We start from the raw sequence: 19,279 nt of genomic DNA, 5'->3' as shown, positions 1-19,279 counted from the left end.
TATCACTGATTATGAGATTGAGCCCCGGGTTGGGCTCTGAGCTGACAGCGCAGAGCCTGCTTGGGATTCTCTCTCTCCCTCTCTCTCTGCCCCTCTCCCTGCTTGTACTCTCTCTCTCTCTCTCTCAAAATATATAAACTAAAAAAAAAGAAAAAAGGCACAATCTTGTCCTCAAGGGCCACACAGGCTGGAAGGAGATGACCCCTGCGGGCAGGTCACACAGCCCAGTGTGATTTGCTGCTGAGAGAGGAAACCTAGAGTGCGTTGGGGAGTGATCTGGGGAAGATCATGGACAGCTTCCCTGAGGATGCTCTGAGCTGGACCTTGCAGAAGCAGTGAAAAGGAGCTAGACCAGAGGCTGGTGATGGGAGCAGAGATGGGGTCATCTCAAAAGGCCTTGTATATCCAGTTTAAAAGCCAGGACCTGGCACTGTTTGGTTTGGGGACAGGCTGGCAAGGCTTCAGGTGAAACGTCTCTGCCTCTTCATCTCTGAAGGATTGCCTGGTTCTGGGACACAACAGAGGACTAATAGGTAGAAACCAAAGAGAACAGATTTGGCTTTTCATGGTAATAGCAGCCCAGGCTCAATGCCTGCAGTGCTCCAGGCTCTGGATATTGTTTTTTTGAATAATCCCAATTGCCCTATGTGGAAGGTGTTATTGATCTTGTTTTATAGAGGAGGAAACAGAAGTTCAGAGAGATTAGGTAACTCTTACAAGGCTACAGAGAACTAGAATTCAAACCCAGGTTTGTCTGACTCCTAAGCTTGTGCTCCTAATCACCTCTCCATGTTCCTCTCTTTCAGAAATGTTTGTAAGAATCAGCTCACAATGTGGGGGAAGCAGCTTCTCAATACAGGTCAGAGTGGGACCACCACTCCTGGGTTTTTGTGGATGACCTCACCACTGGGTGGGTAATTGAGCTGGTGCCTCAAATATTATTTCCTTTGTTTAACAGATGAAGAAATTGAGGCCTAGAAGTACAAATGGCCATTCAGGGGGCGCCTGGGTGGCTCAGTCGGTTAAGCGTCCGACTTCGGCTCAGGTCATGATCTTGCGGTCTGTGAGTTCGAGCCCCACGTCGGGCTCTGTGCTGACAGCTCAGAGCCTGGAGCCTGTTTCAGATTCTGTGTCTCCCTCTCTCTGACCCTCCCCTGTTCATGCTCTGTCTCTCTCTGTCTCAAAAATAAATAAACGTTAAAAAAAAATAAAAACAAAACAAAAAACAAATGGCCACTCAGGATGCTAGGCACCCTTAGGAGTCAAGATGCTGGACACAGGGCTGAGGGAGGTCTGCATCGCTAGGCCTGAGTCCCAGGCCTGTGGCCTTGTCAACTCTATGGGATAGGGATGGGGGATGGTTAAGCCAAGTCTCAGAGCCTGGACTAGAAGCCTGGCAGTGTGGCCAGTGCACAGGACTATGGTCCTAGGGCTCAAGCCCTTGTTTAGGCCCAAGTAGGCCACTTCCAGCCTTTGAGGTTGTGAAACTGAATACAGGAAAACCATGTAAAATAGAGTCTGGGGGCACCTGAGTGGCTCAGTCAGTTAAGCATCTCTCTCTCTCTCTCTCTCTCTCTCTCTCTCTCTCTCTTTTTTTTTTTTATGTTTATTTTGAGAGAGTGTAAGCGGGGCAGTGGCGGGGGGGGGGGGCAGAGAGAGGGGGACAAAGGATCTGAAATGGACTCTGCACTGACAGCAGTGAGCCTGATGACCTGAGCCAAAGTTGGAAGCTCAACCGACTGAGCCACCCAGGTGCCCCAAGCATCTGACTCTTGATTTCGCTTCAGGTCATGCTCTCACAGTCATGAGATCGAGCCCCAAGCTGGGCTCCGTACTGAACATAGAGCCTGCTTAAGATTCTCTCTCTCCTTCTTCCCCTGCCCCTCCCCCTTCAAAAATAAGATAAAATAAGATAAAATAAAATAAAATAGCCTGTAGGCCAGAAGGGGGGGTAGTTCTCACACCCTACCAATTTGTCCTCAATTGCAGACCCCAAAAGGGAGAAGCATACCTTGCATTTTCCAACAACACAGAACCTACCTTACTACCCCTGCAAGAGGGAGAAAGACTTTTTCTTTGAAGAGCAATAGCCCAGGGGCGCCTGGGTGGCGCAGTCGGTTAAGCATCCGACTTCAGCCAGGTCACGATCTCGCGGTCCATGAGTTCGAGCCCTGCGTCAGGCTCTGGGCTGATGGCTCAGAGCCTGGAGCCTGTTTCCGATTCTGTGTCTCCCTCTCTCTCTGCCCCTCCCCCGTTCATGCTCTGTCTCTCTCTGTCCCAAAAATAAATAAACATTGAATAGCAACAGCCCAGCCAATGAGAAGATGCCACAACTCAGCCAATGAGAAAAAAATCACCAGCCTCCAGTGGACTTTGTTCAAAGTAGCCCCTCTCAACATCCTCCTTTTTCTCTATAAAATAACATTCCTTTCCTTTGTTTTCTAGACTTGCCTATGGTTTGCTATAGCTTGCATGCCCTGAATTGCAATTCCTCTATTTTTTTAATAAACCCATTTTGCTGGTAAAATAACTGGATATTTTATTTTCAAGCTCAACAAAGTCCACCAACTCAGGCTTTGAATCCTGCCTCCAATGCATCCCAGCTATATGACCTTGGGCAAGACATTTACCTCTTGGAGCCTCATCTATAAATGGGGATGAGTCCTGCCTCATGGGGTTGTGATGAGGATTCCACGAGAGGATGATATAGTAGTGCCTTTGGCACAGTGCCTGTCAGTCAGTGCTCTGTGATCAGCAGCTGTTGTAACAATTGATCATCATGCATCTGTCTTCTCACCTGGAGCGTGGGACAGTAATCCCTGTCATCCTGGTTTCAAGGACATGGTGTTATTTGTGTGTGCTGTGGGGTCAGTGCAGATGACATTTCTGCCACCCAAATGCCAGCCCAGCCCTGCAGGAGTAGGGGGACAAATCTAGTTCCCAGGACCAGGAGAAGCTGGGTGACAGCCTCAATCCATCAATGATAACCACAGTCCAGTTAAGCTTTATGGGCCCGGCAGATATTTAAGTGTGTTTCATGTGGGGGCTAGCCCAGTTCTCCTTCCTCAACACGTGCTGCTGCTCAGAGCAGGTAGGCAGGTGTGGAGTGGGGGGTGACAGTACCCTGGGCCTCGGGAGGCCAGCTATCAACAAGACCCCAAGGGATAGTTGTGGGTCTAGGCTAGAGTTGGATCTCCTGTCCTTAGCAGTTTATGATCTGGTTACTTTTAGCCCTGCAAGTGGAAGAGGATCCCAGGGAAGCCTCTTGCAGGAGAGGTTATAGATCTCAGCTCCCCTAGGCCCATGCCATCCTGGCTTGACCCACGTACACTGAGTTCTGGAGGGGATGGGGATGTGCTCTGTCTGCTCTGCAGCTTCCTCCCCCATGACTACTGACACAGGGTGAAGGCTGGATGTATGTGACCAGAATCGAAGGGAGGTTGCCCGGGGAACTAAGCTTGGCGATAAGAAGGAAAGCTAAGGAGAAGGTTTGCTGGGAAAGAGGGACACTCTGGGGGCAGCTCTTGTGACCTCCTGCTCAGGCCCCCAGCACCATGACGGTTTCATACACCCTCAAAGTGGCGGAGGCTCGCTTCGGAGGCTTCTCTGGCTTGCTTCTCCGTTGGAGGGGAAGCATCTACAAGCTCCTCTACAAAGAGTTCCTCCTCTTCATCGCCCTGTATGCTCTGCTCAGCATCACTTACCGGTGAGGGTGAGGTCTGAGGGCTGGCCTGTGGGGGACAGGGCTGCCCACTTCCCTCTAACCCAGGCTTACAACTGACCTTACCCAGGTTGCTGCTGACCCAGGAGCAGAGGCATGTATATGCTCAGGTGGCCCGATACTGTAATCGTTCAGCAGATCTCATCCCCTTATCCTTTGTACTGGGTAAGGCTCCCTCTAGTTCTCCCTGGTATCCTTCTTACCATCTTCCCTGACCTTTGGGTTGAGTTGATAGCGCTGAGAGTCAGAATTACCCCAACAGCACAGCCTAGAGGTTAACCAGAGCAGGTTCAGCAGACATGGGAGTTGTATCCTGGGTCCAGGATTTCCAGAGGGCTGGACCCTCACTCCACAAACAAGGGACAAAACACCTGCTGGCTTCAAACCCCCGCTCTGGGGGGAGGGGAGCTGCAGAGAGGTGACATCCCCTTCCCACCTTCATGGGAAGAGGGGCTCAGAGTTAACTACTACTAGTGGCCTTGAGCCACCACTTCTCTACCAGAGGTTTGCACTCCTCCATCCTCTGGGCCTGGCTTAGCAAGGAAGAGGCTTTAGGAAGAGGCACTTCCCCTGACATCAAGGCAGGACACGGGAGCCAGATGTGTCCCTCCCCCTGCTTCAGTTCAACCTAGCCTGAACCAGGCGCTCCAGCTGGGGGGCAGGGCACACTAACTGCCAGACGCCCCCTCTTCCCTTCCTGTCCCCACTTGTGGGGCGGCTGACCAGGTTTCTACGTGACCCTGGTGGTGAACCGCTGGTGGGCCCAGTATACAAGCATCCCGCTGCCAGACCAGCTGATGTGCGTCATCTCGGCCAGCGTGCACGGCGTAGACCAGCATGGCCGCCTGCTGCGCCGTACCCTCATCCGCTATGCCAACCTGGCGTCTGTGCTGGTGCTGCGCTCAGTCAGCACCCGCGTGCTCAAGCGTTTCCCCACTATGGAGCACGTGGTGGATGCAGGTGCGGACAGGGGCCCCTGGGGCTCGGCCGGGCCGATGCAGGTGCCACGCTGGGGAGCCCTGGCACAGCCCACCAGAGCCCGAAGGTGGGCCTCCTAGGAGGAGAGGTCTGACCCCCAAGGGGCAAGTCCTAGGCACAGGGGCTGAGTCTGCGCACCACTCACTTTATCCCCTCAGGTTTCATGTCCCAGGAAGAGAGGAAAAAGTTTGAGAGCCTGAAATCCGACTTTAACAAGTACTGGATCCCATGTGTCTGGTTTACTAACCTGGCGGCCCAGGCCCGGAGGGATGGGAGAATCCGTGATGACATTGCTCTCTGCCTGCTCCTCGAAGTGAGTCTGCTCAGACCAGGCCCATTTATCCTCCTCCTCCTAGCTTTGCAAACCAGAACAATAATTTTAGTAATGAGCACTTAGGTGGTGCCAACTTTGTACTGCACACTGTTGGAAGCACTGTACGTACATTAACTCATTAGCCATCACAACAACCCTTGAGACATTATCGGCATCCCTTTTTCACAGGTGAGAAAACTGAGGCAGAACGGAAAAGAAACTTGCCGAAATCACACAGATAGTTAGTGGAGCTGGGATTCATACATTCTGGGTCCATGCTTGGAACTACATTGCTAAACTGCTTCCCATCATAAGCACTCCCACATTGGTAACACCTCCAACAGCCAACTGGGCCTCTAGGCCTGGTTTGTGTTGGGCTCCCAGTTCTTTCCCCATTCTTTCTTCTTCACCTCCACTGACTTCCTCTTCTTGCTCTTCCACCAGGAGCTGAACAAGTACCGGGCCAAGTGCAGCATGCTATTCCACTATGACTGGATCAGCATACCTCTCGTCTACACCCAAGTAACTGCCTCTCACCTCCCCAGTCCCAGTGCCTACTGCATGTCCTGTGCTGTGTGTGACACTGAGAACTAGAGATGGCACCTGCCCTGGGGCAGTTCAGTCCAGTGAGACACCGAACAACTAAGGGCTCATCCTCAAAGCATCCCCGGACCCCCACTAATAGGACCCCATCCCCTCTGATGCTGCCACACCTTGCTACACATTTAGTTCCTTGTCAGAGTCCCTCACTGGCCCTCAGGGGCGGGGAGGGCATTTTTCCCTGTCTTACTCGGCCCGGCTTCCTTCTCCAGGTGGTGACCATAGCCGTATACTCCTACTTTGCCCTCTCCCTGGTCGGCCGCCAGTTTGTGGAGCCAGAGGCAGGGCCTGGCAAACCTCGGGAGCCATTAGAGCCAGGCCAGGAGCCAGCGTCTACTCTGGGGGACCTGGACATGTATGTGCCTCTCACCACTCTGCTGCAGTTCTTCTTCTATGCTGGCTGGCTCAAGGTGGGCACATAGCAGCTTGTTCTGTAGACATGTGGGTCCACCTCAACTTTGGGGATGGAGAATGGGGCTCTGAGCCCTGAAAACACTGTCTTACAACCTGCAGGTGGCCGAACAGATTATCAACCCCTTTGGGGAGGATGATGATGACTTTGAGACTAACCAGCTCATAGACCGCAACTTACAGGTGCGCCCGGTCCCGGGGCAACTCCCTGTGCTCCCCTCCTTGCCAGCTCTCCGCCTAAGTGTGGAGAGGACAGGAGGATCCTTATGACTTGCTGCCTGCCTCAGGTATCCCTGCTCTCCGTAGACGACATGTACCAGAACCTGCCTCCCGCCGAGAAGGACCTGTACTGGGACGAAGACTCAGCGCAGCCGCCTTACACGGTGGCCACGGCAGCAGAGGCTCTGCGGCCTTCCTTCCTGGGCTCCACCTTCAACCTTCGGTGAGTGACCCAAGCTGGTGGAGGCAGGGGTTGACCTGGCACTCTGGGGCGCCAATGGATAGGTCCTTCCTGTTCCCCGCCCTCTCGGGAGAGTCAGTCCCAGGGCGGCTCGGCGCCAAGATCGCTCAGACCTCCCTCCCGTCCGCAGCGTGAGCGACGACCCCGAGCAGAACGTGCAGGTGGACACGTCCCCAGGGTCCGCTAGGCCGCTCCCGGCCGCGCAGACCCCGTTGCTCGGCCACTTGTTTGCCGCAGGAGCACCCTCGCCCGCGATCAGCCTCCGGACCTTTGGCCGCGTACGCGGAGCTCCCCGGACCCCTCATCTACTGCGCTTGCGAGCGGAGGAGGGCGGCGACCCCGAGGCCGCGGACCGCATTGAGGAGGCGTCGGTGGGGTCAGGGGACGAGGCCGGGGAGCCCTGAGAAAAGGCTGCCAGGGCCGGGCCCTCTTGCCTGCCTCCCCCAAGCCTGCCTCTGCTCGCTTTCCGCCCCCCGCTGCCCCCCAGACGGCGCTGGTCCTGCCCTCGGACGCCATAAGAACACTTGCTGTGTGCCCTGAGCCAGAGCGTTTAGGGACGGATCTTGAAAGAGAAAGATGGCGGGGCCAGTGTCAGGGCTGGGAATGCGTCCACTTTGGCGGGAGAAGGTAGGATGGCTTGCTTGGGGACGGTGTAGCTAGAAGGATACACGTGCGAGGCCTAGAGGACAAGAACCCAGGTGCACTGTTAATTTCCTGGGGAGTTGGGCCTGTTCTCAAACTTGAGGGAGCATCAGCGTCACTGACGGGCCTGTTCGGAACAGTTATGGGTGCCCCTTCCAGCATTTCTGATTCATTAGATCTGGGACGGAACCCAAGAAGTTGCATTTCTAGTAAATTCCCAGGTGCTGTTGCTGCTGGTCCAAACATTACAATTTGTGTGAGACATAAAAAGATATTGAGGGTATACCTCATCTTGATAATCTTACTCTGAAGAGGGATCAAAGTGTGTGTGCTGGGGGACTTTTGCTTTTCCTATAATATTCTGTTTTTGTTTACAATGAGAATATAATCATTACTTGTGCAGTTATGGTTGCTTAAAACTAAATTGGCCTGCTGTGCAGTGGGATAGTGAGATAAAGATGACATGGAAGGGCTTGGGAATCTGTACTGGAGGCTGATTGAACTCATATGTGAAGGCAGTCTTTTTTTTTTTTTTTTTTTAATTTTTTTTAACGTTTATTTATTTTTTGAGACAGAGAAAGACAAAGCATGAACGGGGGAGGGTCAGAGAGAGAGGGAGACACAGAGTCCGAAACAGGCTCCAGGCTCCGAGCTGTCAGCACAGAGCCCGACGCGGGGCTCGAACCCACGGACCGTGAGATCATGAGCTGAGCCAAAGTCGGCTGCTTAACTGACTGAGCCACCCAGGCGCCCCTGAAGGCAGTCTTACACCACCCAGCCTAGACCTTGGGCATTTGAACTTCTGAGTACCACATCCTTCTCTGTACCCACCAACCAACAGAAGAGACGATGTGAAGCTGGGGTTCCATCTCTGTGGTGGGCCTACAGTGCTGGGGGGAAACCACTCAGACAACACTAGATGGAGTTGCCTGAACTGAGCTCCTCTAAGATTCCTGGCCTATAAATTCAGCCTCCATTAAAGAACTTGGTGAATGCTAAAACTGAATCTTAAGATCAAAGAATTACAGAGGACAGAAGTCAAAGGAGGGCAGAAACAAGAGTATAGAGGTTGAGTGCATGCTCTGGCATTGTAGACTGACTAGATAATGCTGGTTTTGCTACTTTCGTACTGCTGGGTGACCATAGGTTACTGGATACCTAAGCATAGGTCTCCAAATGTATGGAGACAATAGCACCCCCAGGACAGCCATTCACCCGTAAGGTATTTAAGTTTTTTTTCACAGGGTTAATAGGAAGTAGCCTTGCTCAGAGCAAGAATGGTCATCTGAAGGCTGTGGACATGAATACTGCCTGGATCCAAGACTTTTTAAAAAAGATTCTATTCATAAATTATAAGTAGAGGGGAAGTATAGTTTTTTGGAACTCAAATTAGGAAATAAAGGCAAAGTGTTTAGTGTGGCTTTGCTGACCCATACCAATTCCTGACTCATACCTCTCTGTCAACAATAGCTAAAATTAAGGTGTTGCATGAAGATAATCACTGGATGGAAAGGTGGGGCACAGGCCTCCCCAGAGCAACGGTAAGGTTTCAGAAGGTTGGGTTGATCTGTGTCCTGAAGTTTTTGTACTCAAAAGTGGTGGCTGTCATGTTTCCCTATTGTCTCTTCACAGAAGTCTGCAATTTTGCCAAGCTAATGAACCAGTTGGGTGTTCACTTCTTTAACTCTTAAAAGTTACATACTTACACTTTCCATCAACTTCAACTTCGATAAAATCTTGTTTTTTAAAAAATTAATTTAGGGGTGCCTGAGTGGCTCAGTCGGTTGAGTCCGACTTCGGCTCAGGTCATGATCTCACAGTTCATGAGTTTGAGCCCTACATCGGGCTCTGGGCTGACAGCTCAGAGCCTGGGGCCTGCTTCGGATTCTGTGTCTCCCTGTCTGCCCCTCTGCTGCTTGCACTAGGGTCTTTCGCATGGTCTCAAAAATAAACATTAAAAAAATTTTTAATAAAAAATTAATTTAGCACACTGGAGTGCTTGCTATGTTGCCCTGTACTTCCGGGTACTGGAGACAGAGCAGGCTACAAACATACCTGTTCCCCGGAATTATATTCTAGTAGGACAAGACAAAATGAGCAAAATTTATGCCCAACTAAGGGATAAGGAGAAAAAGGAGGAAAAGATACAGCACTGAAGGGACTAACTTAAAAAACGGTGATCAGGGGCGGCTGGGTGGCTCAATCAGTTGAGCGGCCAACTTCGGCTCAGGTCATGATCTCGTGGTCCGTGAGTTCGAGCCCCACGACGGGCTCTGTGCTGACAGCTTGGAGCCTGGAGCCTGCTTCGGATTCTGTGTCTCCCTCTCTCTGACCCTCCCCCCTTCATGCTCTGTCTCAAAAATAAATAAACGTTAAAAAAAAAAAATGTGATCAGAGAGGGCAAAAACGAGGGTCTAAGTAAGACCTGGAGAGTAAGCCATGTGGGTATTTGAAAGAAATTGTTTCCAACAAAAGAATAGCAAATGAACATACATTATTTACTCAGTAAGGCCAGGATCATAGGCACTATAGAAAAAGGGAGCAGGTCATGTAGAGTTCCGTAGTGTTTGGTTAGGCTTTTGAGATGGTAAGTTGTCCTGTCAAAAACCTGATATATATTTTTTTAAGTTTGAGAGGGGGTACCTGGGTGGTTCAGTTGGTTCAGCATCCTACTCTTAACTTTGGCTCTGGTCAAGATCTCAAGATTCGTTGAGTTTGAGCCCTATGTCGTCAGGCTCCGAGCTAATAGCACAGAGCCTGCTTGGATGCTCTCTCCCCTCCTCTCTGCTCCTCTACTGCTCACATAGTCTTTCTCAAAAGAACTAAAAAGTTCAGACTGCACGCGCGAGGGATGAGCAGAATGAGAATCCTATGCTAGCTCTGCGCAGAGCCCTACATATGTCTTGATCTCATGAACTGACTGAACCACCCAGGTGGCCCCCAAAAACTGATTTTTTAAAGCTTATTTTGAGAGACAGAGAGAGCATGAGTGGGGGAGGGGCAGAGAGAATCCCAAGCAGGGTCTGCACTGCCAGCACAGACCCCAGTGCAGGACTTGAACCCATGAAGCTCCAAGATCATGACCTGAGCTGAAACCAAGAGTCAGGACCCTTAACTGACTGAACCACCCAGATGCCCCAGAAACCTGATCTTAAAACTGATCAACAGGGGCGCCTGGGTGGCTCAGTCCGTTGAGCATCCAACTTCGGCTCAGGTCACGATTTCACGGCTCAGGAGTTCGAGCCCTGCATCGGGCTCTGCACTGATAGGATAGCTCAGAGACTGGAGCCTGCTTCAGATTCTGTGTCTCCCTCTCTCTGTCCCTCCCCTGCTCGCACTCTTTCTCTCTCAAAAGTAAATAAACCTTAAAAAATTAAAAAAAAAAACAAACAAAAAACTTATCAACATTGCTAGGATTGTGTTGGGGACAACAGAAGCATTGAGTGCTACTTATAAAAAAGTGACTGGAAGGTGGATGGTTTTAAAGGTTGAAGCAATTGGGGCGCCTGGGTGGTGCAGTCGGTTAAGCGTCCGACTTCAGCCAGGTCACGATCTCGCGGTCCGTGAGTTTGAGCCCCGTGTCAGGCTCTGGGCTGATGGCTCAGAGCCTGGAGCCTGTTTCCGATTCTGTGTCTCCCTCTCTCTCTGCCCCTCCCCCGTTCATGCTCTGTCTCTCTCTGTCCCAAAAATAAATAAACGTTGAAAAAAAAAATTAAAAAAAAAATAAATAAAAATAAAGGTTGAAGCAATTAAGACCTGGGATTATTAGATGTTAGCATATAAGGGTCAGAATGATCCAAGATTTTGATTTAAGCAGCTGTATAAAGACAACTGTTTGCTATAATCAAACAGCTGAGAAACTATTTGAAAAGGAAAAGCTGAAGAATGTTATCCATTTTTAAAATGTTCACTTTTGAGAGTCCAATTATGATATACAAATGCAGGTGTTAAGTAGGTTTGGGTTAAAATTAGAAAAATGCATCATATGGGGCACCTGGGTGGCTTGAGCCAGTTGAGTGCCCAACTCTTGATATAGGCTCAGGTGATCTTGGTGGTCATGAGATGGAGCCCTGAGTCAGGTCCGCACTGAGCATGGAGCCTGCCTAGGATTCTCTCTGCCCCTCCTCTGCTCTCAAAATAAACATAAAAAAAAAAAATGCATCATAAACCACATTCAAAACCTACAACAGACAATGTACAGCCAAGCTGGAGACAAAGAACTGAACTTTGCAGATTTAGCAATGCAGAAACCACTGGTTATCTTGCACATTTAGTAAGAGGGGAAGGGGGATTAGGTTTCAAAAGAAAATTAACTTCAGAAAGACATTAAAAAACTGAAAGATACAGATACACAAGTGTGCTCAACTTCCTCAACAATGTACAAAAGAAATTTGGAATACAATTTCCAGGTTTATAGGCTATTCACAAACCCAGGCTGAAAACTTCCAAGCTAAAACCTTAAGACCAAGGTGCACATAGGGAAAGGGTACAGGACCTCTAAAAGAGCCAAATTTACAGAGGCAGCATGGTTTCAGGTACCAGTCATGGTCAACACAGTAATATTGGGGGCCCAGTGCTGAGATACCTCCCTTATACTGTTTCTGCTTGGCCTGCATGCCACATCCCTGTTCCCACTAAACGCTAGCCTTTGGGGGGTGAGAAATGCTCCCCGTTACCGACATAGCCCACACCTAAGGTTGGCCTTCAGGCAGAGTGAGCTGGGGCACTCTACGGTTTCCCAAGCAATCAGATATTCACACATGAATACAGGGCAGAATAAACACCTTTTATTACATGACCGAAGATAGGAAGGAGGAAGATTTATTTGCCTTTCCGGGCTTTGATTTTCCTCAGATAGAACTCTAGCTCCTTGCCCTCCAGTACATAGCCATCTGCTCGGCCACACTGGCCTGGTCTTGAAGCGATGCATGCTGCAAGAGAGTATGCATTCATTAGCAAAATGACAATGTGGCCCTATCCAAACCTAGGTATTGCCTTAGAAGTCCATGTTGGTTTAGGTATCCTGGGGGGGTTGGGGGGGTGGTGGTGGTGGTGAGGGCAAGCTTGAAGCCCACTGTCTCCTCAGATAAGACTTCATCGTCACTTAAAAGTCAGTAGCAGAACTGGACAAAGTTTTCATCACTGAGACAGCCCCCTCAGCCCACACATGCATGGACTTCTCAAAATACTTCTGGGAGTTAGAGGCAGAGGGCAAACTTAGGCCTATGGACTCCTGCCCACTATTTCCCATTTGAGCTTCATACTAATGGGATGACCACACGTTCTGAGTTTTGCTTGTATTCTGTTATTTAACTCTCCTGGTGAAGCCTCTACCACAAGGCTGGCCAGTAAAAAGAACAAAAGAGGCAAGAATAAAATGCAGAGGATATACAGTTATCCGGACACCCCCTCCCCCGAGGCAACAGCTATCTCACCAAGAAGTTTGCCCTGCTGGAACTGCTCCTCCAGAAGACTGCTTATTTTGGCATTCTTTTTCCTCTCATCATATTTCTTCTGAATTTTCTTTGATCGTTTTTTGTTTAAAATCTCTTCCTCCTCGGGAGTCTAAATAAAGGAGACAGATGACTTAGCTGGAGCTCCCCAAGCACTGGCTCAGGGAAGGAATGTCCTCACAGCTTTGGGCCCAGTACATCCCAATTCCTGCTGCCTTCCTCAGCACTAAAAGCTTTCATCTCTTTCCCTTCAGCAGCAGAACTGGACGCAGTTTTCATCATAAGAAGGCTGCAATGAGGCTGGCCTCCCCCGCCCAACAGGGAAGTTGGCACCCCAAAAACGCACCAGCTTGGCCCCCTTCTTGCGGCCCAGGGGCAGTGCATAGTGGGACTCGTACCACTGCCGGTACGGTGTGCTGTCAATGAGCACGATACAGTTCTTCACCAAGGTCTTGGTGCGGACCAGTTCGTTGTTGGATGCATTGTAGACAACATCAATAATCCTTGTTTTGCGCGTACAACCTGCTCACAGGAGAAATTCAGAATCAAGTCCTGTAAACAACTGGCTTTGTTGTTCCCTGCACATCCTACCCCATAGTGCCTAAGGAAAAGGGAACTCTAAGCCGTTACCCAGCCACAGGGTGTCAGCTCATCTTCCACAAAGCCACCTTTCCAGAGATGGCTGGCAACCACACATAAATAAGGTCTAGATTCAGCCCCAATCCCTGAGGCTATAGGACTTAAGAGACAAAACAGGATAGAGGGAATTCTCCAGCTACCACAACCTTAAGATCTTTCAAACAAAGAGAAACTTCAGTATCCTGATGGAGGCCAAGGACTTCCTGTTAAAAAGTACCTACTGAAGCTTAGGAAATTTTAGGGATTGAGTTCCCACCCACTCCTAGAGGGCCTCACTCACACTCAGAGCCCCAGGAGAAGTTCCCCACGTCCAGCCTCAAGGCACGGTACTTCTTATTGCCTCCCCGAACCCGGACTGTGTGTATACGGCGGGGGCCAATCTGGAAAACACAAGGAGACAGGAACTAGGTTATCCAAGAGAGCAAGACAACAAAGGGAAGGGTACCCAGGCTGGACGGAGGCAACACAGTCAGTGTAACTATGACAAGTCCTAGCATTGGCAAGTGGCACACAGGTGACCAAGACGGCCACAACCACGCCTAAGGATACTTTTTCATCACTCTAGTTACCTCCAAGAGGAAAAACCTAACTCCAAACACTGAAAACTAAGTCTCTATTCAACAAAAATACTAGGTTTCTGACTATCATTTGAGGAGCCCATCCCCTCCAAGTGCCCTTTAAGTCCTAGTACACAGCATCTGTCTCCATGCAATCTCTTTAGTCTCAACCAACAGGTAAAGGTGAGGAGGCCGCCCAGTCCCCTAGACAGATCACAGAGCCCTGCAAAGATTCAACCACCACAAGCAGAGGCCAGACCACGCCGGAGACTAGGGGGACGCGAAAGCCCCGCACGCACCTTAGTGTTGGCAGCGGGGCGTCCCAGCTCATACTTCCGCTTCTTGTGGTAGGGCTTTCTCTTGCCCCCGGTCTTGCGGCGCTTGTGCCAGTTGTCCCGAGATATGCCTACATGCCGGAGCGGGGACGGAAGCTTTAGCCATTGGGCCTCGGGCCGGCACCTCGCAAGCCCCAAACCCCCGCGCCGGACGGGCCGCACGCTCAGGTCTCCAAGGTTGGTTCCCCCACTGCGCACTCGGGAGTTTACAGCATTATCAAGGTGTCATCATCCACATGCGGCCCAGCCCGGGCTCCTTCCCATGGCAGCCATGTTGGTATGCCTGCAACCCCAAGCTCCTACAGCCCCTGGAGGGGGCCTCGGCGGCCAGGACCCGAGCACCACCCTCCTCGTGGCTGCTCCGTGCTAGGGGTCGGGGCGCCCGCACTCCTGACTTGACTGCGAGGCAGGATGGCGCCGGATCGAGCTCGTCCCCCTTCCCGGGCCCCGAAGCAGAGCGACACTCACCCATCACTCTCGGCGCTGGCTGAGAAAGGGAAAACGCAAAGCCTCACGGTCCGGTTTGTAAAACGCAGTCCCGCCCCTTTAACGTGGTTTCTGCGCGCCGCTGTGAGGATCCCGGAGTCTGAGTGCGACGTCACTGACGTTTCTGCGACAGTACCGCGGACCTCCCGCTGCGAGAGGGGCCTCTGCGCTCCTAACTCGTGGACAGCGCTGGACCCGCGTTTGCTGCCGCTCGCTAGAGGTTGAGGACTTTAGGGTACATCCGAGGTGGAGTCACCTGGCTTTACGCTTTGAAAAGACTCGTTTTAGAAGCTGGGCGCAGCTGCGATGGGAAAAGGTGGAAGGCCACAGGGAGGGAAACGAGTGGTGGGCTTAGGTTTGATTCTGAAGGGTTTGGTGATACATTGGACTTGGGGGGAGGGGGTTAGGGAAAGGGGTGTGTGTCGAGGATTACTAATTCCTCACTTGATGAGTTGGATGAAAATCGGTGCCTTTTACTGAGATGGGGTAAACTAAGGTAGGAGCGGTTCTGGTCATGTTCATTTTGAGATCTTGGTGACCTCTAAGTGGGAATGACGGGCAGCTGGATGTTCATGTCTTGGTCATCCTTATGGAAGAAATTTGGACAGAAGATGTTACTTTGGGAATCATTACTATGCAAATGTAATTAAAGTTTCCAGAATGAATGGCATCTAGGGAGAGAGCATAAAGCACACTTTTCTTGTAAAATGTACTAAATAAATACTTTAGGCTTGTGAGATACAGAGTCTGTGTCACAACTACTCGACTTCGCTAGTGTGGTGTGAGAGTAATCCTAGACAATAGTAAACAAATGTGTGTGGCAGTGTTCCAAAACTTACGATACTGAGATTCATTTCTCATGAACCATTACGCTTTTGATTTTTTACAAACATTTAAAAACGTAACAACAACTCTTGACGCACGGGCTCAATCAGCATACTGTGATGTGCCAACCCTTAGCATAAAGAAATACAGGAAAATGTTCTAGGTCCAAGGCTTGAGGAATATGAGCATTTAAGGCCAGGTAAAGAAAAACTGGCAGAGGAGACAAGGAGCAGTTAGACTGACAGGAAGAAAGCTAGCATAGTATATCATGGTCTAATGCTACTGTAAAGGGTAGTGAAGGTCTAAAAAGGGATTCTTGGATTTAGTAACTTGAAAACCTTTTTTTTTTTTAATTTTTAATGTTTTATTTTTGAGAGAGAGAAAGAGCGAGCGAGCAAGCAGGTGAAGGGCAGAGAGAAAGGGAGAAACAGAATCCAAAGCAAGTTCCAGGCTCTGAGCTGTCAATACAGAGCCCGATGTGGGGCTTGAACTCACAAACCTTGAGATCATGACCTGAGCCGAAGTTGGACACTTAACTGACTGAGCCACCCAGGCATCCCTCCCCACAGCAATGAAATTTTTAAAAAAATAATAAGAGAGGAGACTGGCTGGTGGCTGGAGGGGAAACGGATCAAAGGGCAGTATTTAAAGGAGTAAATTGTCTAAAGGAGTCCTTTACACTCTGCTCCCAATCCTATCACAGCCCTTTGAAGGGATTCTCTCATTGTCTCTGCTCAAAATCTCACCTCCATGTACAAACACACGTGGGAGGACTTTTCTGAGCCTGCTGCTTTCTAAAGTAACAATACTTGGGGTGCCTGGCTGGTTCAGTCAGTAGAGCATGTGACTCTTGATCTCTGGGTTATGAGTTCAAGCCCCATGTTGGGGGTAGAGCTTACTTTAAAAAAACAACAATCAAGGGGTGCCTCGGTGGCTCAGTCAGGTAAAGGTCCTACTTTTTTTTTTTTTAATATTTATTTATTTATTTTGAGAGAGAGCAAGGCTGAATGCGGGAGGGGCAGAGAGAGAGAGAGAGAGAGAGAGAGAGAGAGAGAGAATCCCAAGCAGGCTCTGCACTGCCAGCACAGGGCCCAACTTGGGGCCTCTCAGGTCATGAACCCTGAGATCATGACTGGAGCCAAAACCAAGAGTCTGATGCTTAACTGGCTGAGCCACCCACGTGCCCCAAGCACCCTACTTTTGATTTCTGCTCAGGTCGTGATCTCACAGTTTGTGAAGTTGCCCCATATTGGGCTATGTGCTGATGGCACTGGGCCTGCTTGGGATTCTGTCTCTCGTTCTCTCTGCCACTCCCCCGCTTGTGCGTGCTCTCTCTCTCAAAATAAATAAATAAACTTAAAAAGTAAATAAAATAAATGGGAAAAAAACATGGTCACTTCAAAACACACAAAAAAAGCATTTGACAAAATCTAATGCCTTTCATGATAAAAATACTTAAACTAGAAACAGAATTGAACTTCTTCCGCGTGAGAAAGACCATCTATAAAAACCCATAGGTAGAATCAAACTTAATGATCAGGAACAAGACAAGGACATTAACTCTCACCACCTTTTTTTTTTTTTTTTTTAAATTTCTGGGAGGAGGGCGCAAGTGAGCGAGGAGCAGAGAGAGAGGGAGGGAGAATTCCAGGAGGGGCAGGGAGAGAAATTATTACACTATATGTTACCTAACTTAGATTTAAATTAAAATAAAAAATAAAAAAAGGCGGCACCTGGGTGGCTCAGTTGGTTAAGCATCCGACTTCAGCTCAGGTCATGATCTCATGGTTCATGGGTTCGAGCCCCGCATGGGCTCTCTGCTGACAGCTCAGAGCCTGGAGCCTGCTTCAGATTCTGTGTCTCCCTCTCTGCCCCTCCCCTGTTCACACTGTCTCAAAAATAAATAAATGTAAAAAAAAAATTTTTTTTAATGTGTTAAAAGTGACAGTGCAAAAATGAAGAGAGAAAGTTATAGAGGACTTGATGAATCTTATTTCATGATTTAATTTTTCCAAGCAATCTGTACACCATACATGGGACTTGAACTCAGGACCCTGTGATCAAGAGTCACATACTCTACCAACTGAGCCAGTCAGGCACCCCAACATGGATCTTAAATGCTAAGACCTCATATTGTATGATTCCATTTATATGAAATGTCCAGAATAGCAAGTCCATAGAGAAAGTAGATTAGTGGTTGCCAGGGGCTGGGGGAAGAGGAGATTGGGGGATGACTGCTAATGCGTATTGGGTTTCTTTTTGGGTGAAAATGTTCTTGAATTGGGGCACCTGGGTAGTTCAGTTGGTTAAGCGTCCAACTTTGGCTCAGGTCATGATCTCACGTTTCTGAGTTTGAGCGCTGCATCGGGCTCTTTGCTGTCAGCGTGGAGCCTGCTTCAGATCCTGTCTCCCTCGCTGTCTGTCCCTCCCCCACTTGTGCACATGCTGCGCGCTCTCTCAAAAAGAAACATTAAAAAAAAAAAAAAGAAATAATGTTCTGGAATCAGTGGTGATGGTTGCCCGATTAAATCAATATACCAAAACCATTGAATTCATAGTATGTGAATTTTAAAAGGGTGACTTTTATAGTATGTGGATTGTATCTCAATAAAGCTGTTATTTAAAAAAAAAAAGGGGGGGCGCCTGAGTGGCGCAGTCGGTTAAGCGTCCGACTTCAGCCAGGTCACGCGGTCCGTGAGTTCGAGCCCCGCGTCAGGCTCTGGGCTGATGGCTCAGAGCCTGGAGCCTGTTTCAGATTCTGTGTCTCCCTCTCTCTCTGCCCCTCCCCCGTTCATGCTCTGTCTCTCTCTGTCCCAAAAATAAATAAACGTTGAATAAAAAAAAAAAAAAGCCCTGGTATATTCAAGAAATAAAGGTCAGTGTAGTTGGAGCGGTAGGAGATGCAGTGTATTCATTCATTTAAAAATATGAATTGTGTGCTTACATATGTTCCAGACGTTATGGATACAGTATTAAATAAAACAAAAATCTTTGTCCTTATGCGCTTAGCTAGCTAGCACTTATTTTTTTATTTTTTAATTTACATCCAAGTTAGCATATAGTGCATAAATGATTTCAGGAGTAGACTCCAGTGATTCATCCCCTACATTTAACACCCAGTGCTCAGCCCAGCAGGTGTCTTCCTTAATGCCTCTTACCCTTTTAGCCCATCCCCCCTCCCACAGCCCCTCCAGCAACCCTATGTTTGTTCTCTATATTTAAGAGTCTCTTATGTTTTGACCCCTCCCTGTTTTTATATTATTTTTGCCTCCCTTCCCTTATGTTCATCTGTTCCGTGTCTTAAAGTCCTCATATGAGTGAAGTCATATGATATTTGTCTTTCTCTAATTTCGCTTAGCATAATACCCTCTAGTTCCTTCCACATAGTTGCAAATGGCAAGATTTCATTCTTTTTGATTGCCGAGTGATACTCCATTGCATATATATATATACCACATCTTCTTTATCCATTCATCCGTCAGTGGGCATTTGGGCTCTTTCCATACTTTGGCTATGGTCGATAAGCTAGCTAGAACTTATATAGCACTTATTAAATGTTAGACATTGTCCTTACTACCTTGTGTATATTAACACATCTATACCAGTATTATCCTCATTTCACAAATAGCACAAAGGGGTTAAACAACCCACTTAAGGTGGCCTCAGGAGCCAGGCTTTTAACCTCCTAAGTGTTCTGCCCAAACTGCATTCCAACTGGACCAATAGAGGAAGGAGCTGACCAGGCCACAGCAGGACATTCAGAATTTATCTTTTGTGCGAAGGGACATTATTAAAGGGTTCGAGGGGCACCTGGATGGCTCAGTCTGTTAAGCATCTGATTCTTGGTTTTGGCTCAGAT

At 49.1% G+C, this 19,279-nt stretch overlaps 2 protein-coding genes and 4 non-coding genes across 6 annotated transcripts; 1 reads left to right on the top strand and 5 right to left on the bottom strand.

Moving 5' to 3' along the window:
- The first annotated feature begins 3,047 nt into the window (after nt 1-3,047).
- On the top strand, nt 3,048-6,918 carry BEST4 (bestrophin 4). The gene is made up of 10 exons (XM_015066769.3): nt 3,048-3,091; nt 3,543-3,706; nt 3,792-3,886; nt 4,448-4,681; nt 4,858-5,012; nt 5,457-5,534; nt 5,825-6,022; nt 6,126-6,206; nt 6,311-6,465; nt 6,614-6,918. Exons 2-10 carry the CDS (start codon nt 3,555-3,557, stop codon nt 6,885-6,887), a joined length of 1,422 nt encoding a protein of 473 aa, XP_014922255.2. The 5' UTR covers nt 3,048-3,091; nt 3,543-3,554; the 3' UTR covers nt 6,888-6,918.
- Nucleotides 6,919-11,890: 4,972 nt separating this feature from the next.
- RPS8 (ribosomal protein S8) lies at nt 11,891-14,630 on the bottom strand. The gene is made up of 6 exons (XM_015066841.3): nt 14,578-14,630; nt 14,074-14,180; nt 13,498-13,597; nt 12,925-13,100; nt 12,561-12,690; nt 11,891-12,056 (listed from the first exon to the last, which is right to left on the bottom strand). The coding sequence occupies exons 1-6, from the start codon at nt 14,579-14,581 to the stop codon at nt 11,947-11,949; spliced, it is 627 nt and encodes a 208-aa protein (XP_014922327.1). The 5' UTR covers nt 14,582-14,630; the 3' UTR covers nt 11,891-11,946.
- Nucleotides 12,203-12,273, bottom strand: LOC113599680 (small nucleolar RNA SNORD38). Its single transcript, XR_003420594.1, has one exon. It is a non-coding gene; the product is annotated as a small nucleolar RNA SNORD38 (small nucleolar RNA).
- On the bottom strand, nt 12,795-12,864 carry LOC113599681 (small nucleolar RNA SNORD38). Its single transcript, XR_003420595.1, has one exon. It is a non-coding gene; the product is annotated as a small nucleolar RNA SNORD38 (small nucleolar RNA).
- Nucleotides 13,681-13,784, bottom strand: LOC113599682 (small nucleolar RNA SNORD46). Its single transcript, XR_003420596.1, has one exon. It is a non-coding gene; the product is annotated as a small nucleolar RNA SNORD46 (small nucleolar RNA).
- On the bottom strand, nt 14,267-14,346 carry LOC113599674 (small nucleolar RNA SNORD55/SNORD39). The gene has a single exon (XR_003420588.1). It is a non-coding gene; the product is annotated as a small nucleolar RNA SNORD55/SNORD39 (small nucleolar RNA).
- Nucleotides 14,631-19,279: the final 4,649 nt, after the last annotated feature.

The sequence above is a fragment of the Acinonyx jubatus genome, chromosome C1, assembly GCF_027475565.1.
Source record: "Acinonyx jubatus isolate Ajub_Pintada_27869175 chromosome C1, VMU_Ajub_asm_v1.0, whole genome shotgun sequence".
NCBI classification, from domain to species: Eukaryota; Metazoa; Chordata; class Mammalia; order Carnivora; family Felidae; genus Acinonyx; species Acinonyx jubatus.
Note: the sequence above shows the minus strand (reverse complement) of the source record. Positions and strands in the feature narration are given on the sequence as shown.